The 10,884-nt window shown below is 45.1% G+C and overlaps 1 protein-coding gene across 1 annotated transcript; it reads left to right on the forward strand.

The window, feature by feature from the left end:
- The first annotated feature begins 676 nt into the window (after positions 1 to 676).
- Positions 677 to 7,623, forward strand: LOC127765048 (uncharacterized). Its single transcript, XM_052289846.1, has 3 exons — positions 677 to 2,564; positions 6,392 to 6,567; positions 7,141 to 7,623. The coding sequence occupies exons 1-3, from the start codon at positions 677 to 679 to the stop codon at positions 7,468 to 7,470; spliced, it is 2,394 nt and encodes a 797-aa protein (XP_052145806.1). The 3' UTR covers positions 7,471 to 7,623.
- Positions 7,624 to 10,884: the final 3,261 nt, after the last annotated feature.

Genomic DNA, 10,884 nt, shown 5'->3' on the forward strand with positions numbered 1-10,884 from the left:
CATCTTTTTTTTGGGGTCAAAGTAGCAAATTATTATGGTCCATTTAGTACTTTCCAACTTGCAAATTGCAGAAGTTTCTTGTCATGATTGAAATAGCCTCTCAAAAAAAAAAAAAAAAACAATGGTCTATATCTACTACTCCTTTGTGTACATCCTTAAATTTAAATGGTGATACTGTATTTACTTGGCTAACTTTCTAGATTGCCCTCTTTTAAAGTTGCATAGATGTGGTTCTTCCTAGCTCAGTCTTCCCTATTAATCATAATTCAGCATACAAAATTGCACATTGATTGTCTCCAAATTTGGTGAGTTTTCGGCAAACCAAACCCAAGGAGGTGTGAAATGGTTCTTAACAAATCGTCCTATCTTAACAAAACATTTTAAATTTTCAGAACATACGTCGTACTACTAACTTCCCAAAACTGGAAGGAGTACTATGTTTATCTTGTCCTTTTACACAAACCACCCTAGACAGCTTCGCGTTCCCCATTTGGTCCTCCGCTCCGCAGCCCACGCGAGCCACGCTGACGCGTAGGCCCCACCGCTAGCTAGAGAGCAAGCGGGCCCCACACCCTCGTACTTCGCTTGCTGTAAACTGAGCTAATTAAGCTTCCAACTCTGCCTCGCCCTCGCTCTCCTCGTTTCACACTTCTCCGCTCTCGCCCTCGCCCTCGCCATGGCTGACAAACAAGCGCCGCCGCCGCCGCCGCCGCCGCCCGCCCCGGAGAGCCCCACCGCGCCGCAGACCGCCGTTCACCGGCCGGATCTTATCCCGGACTTGAACCGCCCGTCGTTGGAGTCGATCCTGATGGCGAACGTGGAGGAGGCCGTCGCGGCGTTCCCCGGCAGGGTGGACTCCCTGCGGCAATCGTACGACCGCCTCGTCGCCTCCTCCCCCTTCCTGATACCCTTCTTCTGGGGGAACATGGAGGGCTACGTCGGCTCGGCGCAGGGCTACCTCTCGCGCGGGCTCGCCTCGCTCCACGGGCAGGGCCAGGTCCGGCACGGCGACGGCGACGGCGCCGGCCCCTCCGGTCATGCTGGTATCGCCGTCGCCGCCGTCGAGGCGGGCGGCGAGGGCATGGAAGGAGGAGCATCTTCTGTTGCCGATGAACAGGGCGGCGGAGATGGCGCCGCCATGGAGGAGGAGGCGGTTGCGCCGGTTGAGGAGGAGAGGGAGATCAAGGCGGTGGCCGTGGGAGAGGTTGCTGCTGATGACAAGGACAGCGGCGAGGTCGCTGTCAAGAAGGAGAGGAAAGAAGCCATGGATTTGTTTCCTCACCAAGGTGATGATGACGCATCGGTGGAGCCGAAGGTGGACGCCCTCCACCTGCTCGCCACCGCCACCGCCGCCAACGCCGACGCCGACGCCGACGCCGACGACTTTAACCACGTCGGGATGGAAAGCAAGGGTAAGGGCAAGTCTCCTGACCTGGACATCAAGGTCGAGGCCATGGATCCGTCGCCCGAGCAGGGTGCTGACATGCAGGCCGTGGTGACCATGGCGGAGACAGAGGATGCGGCGAAGAAGGCGTTCGACGCCATCGACAAGGTGGGGATCCCTTTGATGGACAGGACTGAGGAGGAAGAAGAAGAAGGAGAAGCATACCTGGAGGTGCCTCTTGACCAAGCCATGGAGATGGAGGTGCATCCTGACCAAGCCAATGAAGAAGCAGTAATGGAGGAGGTGTCTGTTCAAGAAGATGATGCTCAAGAAGCGGACATGGAGATCTGTAATGACGAAGAAAAAATGCAGGTCAAGAAGATGGAGGAGGAGGCAGATGACGGCGCCAAGCGAGCCTCTCCAGAACGTAGCAGCGGTGAGATCGTCGCCGCGGGGAAGAAGAAAGCAGCCATGTACGTGCCTCGCAACCAAGACGGCGGCGCTATCACCGACGCGTTGGTCGGAGAGATCAAGGCGGAGGCCAAGGGCAAGACGAAGAGAGCATCTCGCGAGGAGGAAGAAGACGGTAAGGTGGTCCGCGACCGTGATGGTGCGGCGAATGCAGGGGCGGAGCGGCGGCGGCGCCGGGAGCGTGAGCCGGCGCCGCGGCGTCAGCTCGTGGCGGCGTGCGAGCGGATGGACTCGTTCGACATGGCGGAGCTCGTCCTCAGGTCCGGCCGCGGCATCGCGGGCGAGTTCCTCCCGGCGCTCCGCCGCGCGCCGGACGCGCCCGCGCTCGCGCTCCACGCCGCCGGGTACGTCCTCTCCGCGGGGCCGCGCGACGTCGACTCCACAAGCTGGGACAACCTCGCGGCGCTCCTCCGCGGCGTGCGCAGGCTCGCCACCAGCGGCAGAGCCGCGCCACCGCTGGAGGCCAGGGCGAAGGAGGCCACGGCGATGGCCAAGAAGTGGATCGCCATGGTCGCCGGCGAGGCGGAGCGCGAGCACCAGCGGGTGGCCTGGGCCCGTTCGGCCACCTGGGCGCTCCTCCAGTTCGTCGCCGCCTACGCCATCGCCAGCAACCTGGAGGTGAAGGAGATGATGGTGTTCAAAACCGTCGGCGACAGGGACGGCGGCGCCGAGCTGATCAAGAGCCTTGGCCTGCCTGACAGGGCTACTGGTAAAAATAATCTATAGCTTTAATTACAGTTCATTCCATTTTCTCAATTAATTTATCCGCGTAACCATTGTCTATCGAATCGCAAATGTTTGTGAATTTTTACTTAATTTCCACAGAAAAAAAACTGTTACGTACTGTGATCATTACACGCTAGTACTGCAGTGCATGGTGATGTTTTTGGTTATGTTTTCCTTTGTTTGTTAGAGTTAGTATCTCCTTTTGGAGTCTTCCATTTTTTCCTTCGGCAGTTGTTGCTCTAAGATTAGAGATTCTGATAGTATCCCAGTAAAGCGTAGAGTTGATACACAAGCTGAGTATATTCTTAGTTCAATCTTTTGTCCTTTTGAAGCTTTCTGGCAAAAAAAAAAAAATCCCATTTGAATCCTTCTGGAAATAAGGTCCTTTGAGCCCTGCCAATTTGGACACTTTAGTGAAGTTTAATTTGGGAATTTGCTGAAATTATCATGGGAATTTAACACATTTTTTAGATATATTAGTTTTATAATTTCTATCAATAATTTATTTCTTTCATTCATTCAAATAATAGTCATAACTTGGCTTCCAAGGGGCAAATGGAGTTAGTGACACGCAAGTAAACTGAAAATATATTTTCTATTTATCTGCAATTGGTGCATGTATTAGTTGCATCTTACTCTTTTAAGTCTCAATTAGGTTTGCATACTCATTGTTCTTGGCATATATGCATAATTCTATTTTTTTCCTAACAAATGTTATGTTTTCAATGATCAAACTGAGTCTTGGTCAACTCATGGGCTTGTCTATTACATTGGGTTTTCTTTTGTGGTATGCAACCCAATATCTGCTACTAGATTTATTTTTGCTAATTAAGTATGTACTCCCTTGGGTTTATAATGTATGACGCTATTGACTTTCGGATATACGTTTGATCATTTGTATTATTAAAAAAATTATGCAAATATAAAAAATGCAAGTCATGCTTAAAATACATCTAATAGTAAAACAAATCACAAGAAAATAAAAAAATAATTATGCAATTTTTTTAATAAGATATGTCAAACTTATGTGCAAAAAGTGAACGGCGTCATATGTTAAAGAACCGAGATATATTGAGATGCATCATTGTTCCTAGCCATTGTTTGCCAACTCTCCCATGTTAGCATTATCTTTTCCATTTTTTCCCTTGGATGAAGGCAGTTATGTTGTGCTGCTGGGTATGCATTAGTGCCATGATGATTTGGGTATGATCAAGATTAAACTGATGCAAAATCATGTTATGATTATCTTCTAGTGGATGAACACATTTGCTATATTGTTTAATTCATAAAAAAAGGTGACTAGGCATCAGTTGGCTGACATTGCGTTAAATGTCAGTCAATTGCAATCAACTCCCACATATTCAATCCAATTGACGAAGAATACATTTCTTCTGTCTCTAGCACTTTCTGCCACAGTTTCTATCTTCTACCTGATTCATCTTATCGAAGAGCTCCCTTGTCCCAGATCCACTGGCACCAGTCACCACTCACCACCTGCTAAGACCAGCACCATAGGTCCTCAACTCCTCATCACCCACAGCTCTGGTGGTGCCACTATTGCTTCACCGTACTACTCTCACCACCAACCTGCCACCTCCCAAGGCCTCCCTCTATAGCCCAGCCTCGATGAAGCAAATGCTTCCTGATTCCCATTCATGCCTTCTCCTGGCCAAGTTTTGGTCCTTCTTTAATCATGTTGTTCTAGTTGGTAAAACAAATCATTGAAGGAATCTTTAGCTAGAAAAAAAAAACCTAATGCATATGTCCATTTGCTCTTCTAGGAGTAAGACCATGAAAGTTCCCTACATAGGAGAAATGGTAGCATTAGCATTGCACTCTATGGAGGTGCAATACAATTTGTAACTGAAATGTCAATTTATCGATGTGAATGTCCCGTCGAATCCACTGTATGTTAGGTGATTATCCAAGATGGGTTAATGGCAAGGAATATCCCCTACAGTATGAATGGTGTCCATGAAGATTGGATCACCTAGATGCTTTGTTCGCATACAAGGTTTCATTTGCAACTACAAAAAGAAAATCCATTGACTTAGCCAATGACATGGTGTAAGGGGTGTGATTTGTTAGGGCCACCTAGTTCTCATACTAAGGGGGTACCCAGGACTGAGCCAAGGCCTGAGCCATCCCACCCTAGTATAGGAGGAATAAGTCCTCAAATATAGGTCCAATCTAATTTGTATCCCTTGACCGCAATACCAGATATCTTTTACCCCCTCCCCCAACTATCAATACCGATGCAATTTGACCCCTTTAGTGGTTTTGAGACTAGTTTTCACTGACATGGCACGTTGACTTGGTCCAGCTGTGCTGACGTGGCAGCTCAATCACGAATTAGTAGTGAGGCACACATGTAAGTGACTAGGGGGAAAAAATAAAAAAAATGTAGGGCCCACTTGTCAGCCCCCTTCTTCCCTCTCTATCTTTTTCCCAAGCTCAAGTTTGGCCCCCAACAGCCTCGCCCTGGCATCGCCGCAGCTAGAGGAGTGGAAGGGTCTGCAACGGGACGGATGATGGGGTTGGCTGGTGAAAACGGATGGAGACAACGATGACACATAGAAGGAGAGTGGAGGCACGTGAGTGCAGACGGGTTCAAGAAGAGGGCACTGAGCTCTGGTCGAAGTGGGAGTAGGAAGAAGGGGGTAGCTTCCATGGGTCATGGCGGCCACCACCAGACAACATCGCGGCAACAAGGCTACTGAACATTGTGCTGGCAACTGCCGCAATAGTGCCGCCAGACAAAACTGTGGCCGAGAGGATGTCCAAGGAGCTGTCGGCCATGAGCCCAATGTGTGTGTCACTGCCATCAAGACTAAGGTGCAGGAGCAAGATCTCACTACCACACTATCGGGAAGCTACTGCGGGGGCATCATGCGAGGACCCCTAATGTCGCCCAGCTCCCTCGAGCTCGTCTGCCCCGTTGCCTTGCCTTGGTATTGTAGATTCTTCGCTACTATCGCCTTGCTGCTACTAGCCACTACCCACCGAGAAGAAGACATGGGATCCCATCGGCCTCTCTACGCTGCCATAGTAAGGAGAGGAGAGAAAGAAAGAGAGAAGAGAAGAGGGAGAGGAAGGTGGCTGGCAAGTGGGCCCCAATTTTTTTTTACTTTTTCCCTAGTCACTTACATGTGAGCCCCACTTCTAATTTGCGACAAGGCTGCCATGTCAGCACAAATGAACCAAGTCAACCTGCCACGTCAGTGGAAACCACTCTCATAATCGCTGAGAGTCAAATTGCACCATTTTAAATAGTTGGGGAGGAGGGAGGGGGGGTCAAAATATCCGATATTGCGGTTGAGGGATACGAATCATATTAGAACTATATTGAGGGAGTCAAAGTGGACTTATTCTAGTTTACAATGCATTTGTGCAATTGTGCAAGCGTGCTAAAAATATATCCAATGGATCTTTAGTCCTAGGTGCTGGGATATGGCCCAGGTTTCTTAGGGCCTAGTCCACCCTTGGTCCTTATGACATAAGTCATAATTTCTTCCTCCATCTTTTGGAGGCGAAGTGGATTCCAGTTCCGAAGTCTCTGACGAGCCGCAAAAGACAATGAGCTGAAAGAACTAATTGTTTGAGTATGCATTCTGTCAGAATTTCTATTATAAATCATTTTGAGCTTTAGGACATAAGCAGCAAACATGATTCATAAATGGTTTGCTATGCCTGTTTTTTTTTTCGTTTTTTGAATTCACATCTCTACTCTGTTGAGCATTATTCTCTATTTTTCAGGAAGTGACTGGTGGCATTGCTGATACTTTACGATGTTCACTGTCTTATTTGCAGAGTCAATTAATCGTCTGATGAAGAGAAGGGAACACATCGATGCTGTCAAAGTGGCTCGTGCTTTCAATTTGATTGATAAGTTCCCTCCAGTTTCTGTTATCAAAGCATATGTTGAAAAAGTAAAAGAGGCTGCTCAAGACATGGTTAGCAAGGACGCAGTTTCACTGCAGGCATTGGTATACCTTTCATCTGGTTAACTGGGACAATGGGGGATTTGTTTCCTAATTTACTTCTTTAACTAATTATGCCATCTAGATTTAATTATGCTAGATATATGCACACATGTTTGCTATAGACAGAAAAGAATTCCACATGCTCTAATGTTCTTTGAATCAAATGATTTTTCTTTTTTTTTTCATTCAACACATCTTCAGTATTTTGTTAATTTTTGTTACAGGTAGCACTTGGTGACTTTTACATTACTCTAATTATAGATTTAGCATTTATATATGTGACAATTTCATCATAAGACCTTTATGTGATAAACATATATTTGAGAACAAATAAGATTCACTACAACCAACACAACTGTTGCATTCTTTTACAAGGAGTATAGATATGAATTGTGTTACTCTTTTGCAGCCAGGAAATCCTTTTACATTGCAAAGGAGTAATATAATCATGATACATACAGCTGTATTGTCATGAACAGAAAATGATTAATTCATCATGTTTCATGAAAGAAAATTAATCTCTTTTCCAGATATTTGGTAATTTCTAAATTGGTATAATGTACTGTATGCCATCAGGATCGTGCTATGCAAGAGGATGTTGCTGCTCTGAGATCTGCTAAGGAAGCAATTGAAGCGCATGACAGTGGATCTGACTACCGCTACACTATAATGCAAGAAGTCCACAAGTTGATGAGATCTTATGAGAAGAAGAAACGGAGTTTCTCTTTTGGTTCCACCTCAAGTTCACATGAGCACAAGAACAAGAGGCACAGGAGCAATCAGGCTATGCCTCGTTGGGAAAACCAAACTATACCAGGTCCTCCTGTATATTTTCCAGTCCCTCCTCCATATTTTGGTCACTACAATCCTTATCACCCCTTTGGTCCACAACCTCGTCGTAATTAAGTTGTGGTGATGCTGCTGCTGTGGTGGATTGACTAGAGTGATGAATGGATTGGATGAACAGAAAAAAGAAAGAAAGTGCACTTTCATAATTTTGCAGTAATTTGTTACTTCTCCAGCTTGGCTGCAATAACTCTTTTGGTTGTAGCATGCAGATGCACCGTTGTTGTACATGATTCAAGCTGGCAACTTGAATTCAAACCTTAAATAAGTTTCTTAGTTGTTTATCTTTAATTTTATCTGTTTGTCTGTAAATTACTTTGTGGGAGAATGTTTAGAATGATAGCAATTTTACGGTACTTGAGAAAAGTACCAAAAAAATACTAAATCTGTAGCGTTTGATTTCTGATACCTAGAAGGTATGAATAGGTAAATGCTAGAGAATGTGATATATCTCTTAGAATGAATGATGATCTGTCACCGGTTCTTCTTTGACTGCCACATGCTGTGGGAAAAATTAGGCTCTGTTTAGTTTGCGAGACGAAAAGTTTTGGCGTGTCACATCAGATATACAGAGACACATTTGAAGTATTAAACGTAGACTAATAACAAAACAAATTACAGATTCCGCCTATAAACTGCGTGACGAATTTATTAAGCCTAATTAATCCGTCATTAGCAAATGTTTACTGTAGCACCACATTATGAAATCATGGAGCAATTAGGCTTAAAAGATTTGTCTCTCAATTTACACACAATCTGTGTAATTAGTTTTTTTCTATATTTAATACTCCATACATATGTCCAACCATTCGATGTGACAGGGTAAAAAGTTTTTGTGTGGAAACTAAACAGGGTCTTAATGGAACTGAAGACTACGGTGTCTGAACTGTACATCAGTACATATGTTAGCTAGTTGCGGATGCAGGGTCCAGATAGTTGTGGGACTTCAAGAGAATCAATCTCACCGACAACAAGAGGTCAGACCTGCGAAATGACCAGCCAGTCCCTGAGCATTGTAGAAACAAACCCCCAAGCTGCCGTTACTTTTGTCGGATGAACTACAGTACGATAAATTGTGCTAGCCAGGCTTGCTCTATCGCATCAAGCGATCAAGTCACGGCCAATTTTTAATAAGCGTGCATACTATGTAGAGGCAGTATAAAAGTTCTCCTACTGCGTACTCAATAAGCTCATTTTTTCTCCTATCTTTTGTCCTAAACTAAGTTTATTTTCTAGCTATCATTAGAGCGGAGTTTGTGAAAGTAGGAGTAAATGCATTGGGAGTATAAAGTGAAGAATAATTATATTGGGATTTGATAAAGTGGGGGTATTCTAATCTTAGTTCGACAATGCAAGCAGAAGCCTTGGCATGTTTGGAAGGTATCCAGCTAGCTAATGAATGGGTGAATATGCCACTTATCTTAGAATCAGATAATGCAAGTGTCATCGCTGAGTTAAATGTGACCAATGTCTCAAGAGCAGATTGAGTGGCATAATTTTAGATGTTAAAGCGGCAATGTTATGTTTAGTTCAGGTGCAAGTGCACGAGATAAAGAGAGATTCTAATAAGATAGCTCATGCTTTAGCCCAACTGGTAATAGGATCAGGAACTAATGCGGTCTGGAGATTATGCTCCCCTGCAGAAATTCTTGACCTCTTGAACCAGGAATGTAACCCTCTGTTTTCTCATTAATGAAATCTCTCTTTACTTTAAAAAAAATAATAATCTTTTTTGGTTTTTTTATATGTGTAGGATGAGTGAAAAATAAACTTATTTTTAGGACGGAGGAGAAGTAAAATAAAGACCTAAGGATGGATAGCATGCGGACACAATATGCCATGTATGAAGTGTGCTAGTGTGTTCCCTACTGCATGGAAATGTATAAGAAAGTATCATATCCTTTGCCTATGCCTTCTCTCCCGAATGGGAGGGAGCCACTCACACCGCCAATGAGGAAATTGCATCGCAAAATTTGCTAAAGGACACCCAAAAAATATGTAATTAGCTGTGGGACATCGCAAAGATGTGAATTTGTCCGAAGACACTCAAAAAAAGTGGTAATTTGCTGCAAGACACTGGTCGCATTAAAATATAATATCTCCATGTAAAATGACAGTTTTGCCCTTATCTTCTCCGTTGTCCCTTTTCCCCATCTTCTTCAACGTCGAGCGCGCACCCAGCGGCCACGGCAGGGATGACGGACGTGTTCGACCAACACGGCGACCTCCTCCTCCCTGATGCAGCGGAAGAAGAGCACGCAAATGCGGCACTCCTAGCTCTAGTACTCGCCGTAGGGCGCGAACGCGACGTCACAGCCGTAGAGCAGCTGCTCGGCCATAGCGCTCTTGGGCCGGCTCGTCGCGGCGAACGACGACAACCATCACCGGCATGCGTTCGAGCTAGAGTAGCAGCACCAGGCCATGTGCCGCGGTAAGGGATGGAATGCCTGGTACAGTGGCGCGCTGAGTAGGTGGAGGTATCTGAGCAGCGGGAGCCTCCGCGGCTATGGCGGCAGCCTCTGCCAACCATCGCCGTCCTCCCACCTCTCAGGCCTATTACTCCTATTCACATCTGGAAGCAGTACGAGGTACATGAGCGCTACAATGATGTCAAGGACTAACAAGACAACAACATCTCTGCAGAATGAAGGATCCACTGAAGCAATCTGTTTCTAATTGGTTACAAACTTTATAGGATCATTTTTATTTTCTTTTGTTTCTTCTTGTAAATATTTACTGTAATTATTCTTTCAATAAATGAAAATCACACTGCTGGGCAAAGACCTGGCACTACTTTCAGTCAAAAAAAAAAACAAGACAACAGCAAAGTAAGAGGGCCATTATACGCACAGCAAAGCATTTGTTTGCTTGGTTGTAGCCGCATGCGGTAGCAGGGTGGATGGATGGATGGGGGCAACACCTTACACATGTATTACATTATGGCCTGGCAACTCCAGCAAATGGGAGCGACAACTGAGGAGCGTTTGAAGAACATTGGAACAAAGAAGAAGATAAGGGTAAAAGTGTCATTATATATGGTTTCTCTCTCATCAATTGAGTAGATATTATATTTTAATGCGTTCAGTGTCCTACAGCAAATTACCACACGTTTAGAGTGTCCTCGGGAAAATTCACGTTTTTACAGTGTCCCACAGCTAATTACATATTTTTTGAGTGTCCTGTAGCAAATTTTGCCAAATTGCATTGATGATGAGATATGAAAGGAGGAATGGGAAGGGATGACTGAAATGTAGGGAAGCTCATAGACCCATGGGAGGGTATATCAGAATGTATAGGTAGCCAATGGAGATGATGTAGAATTAGGCTGAGTTCCGGAGTGGGTTAGGAACCTTTACTCCCAGCATGCAAAACGGAATGGTCCATTAGTACGTGATTTATTTATTTATTTTATAAAAATGGATCAATATGATTATTTTTAAAGCAACTTTTCTATCGAAAAATTTTGCTAAAAAC

The sequence above is a fragment of the Oryza glaberrima genome, chromosome 3 (genome assembly GCF_000147395.1).
Source record: "Oryza glaberrima chromosome 3, OglaRS2, whole genome shotgun sequence".
Classification (NCBI taxonomy): Eukaryota; Viridiplantae; Streptophyta; class Magnoliopsida; order Poales; family Poaceae; genus Oryza; species Oryza glaberrima.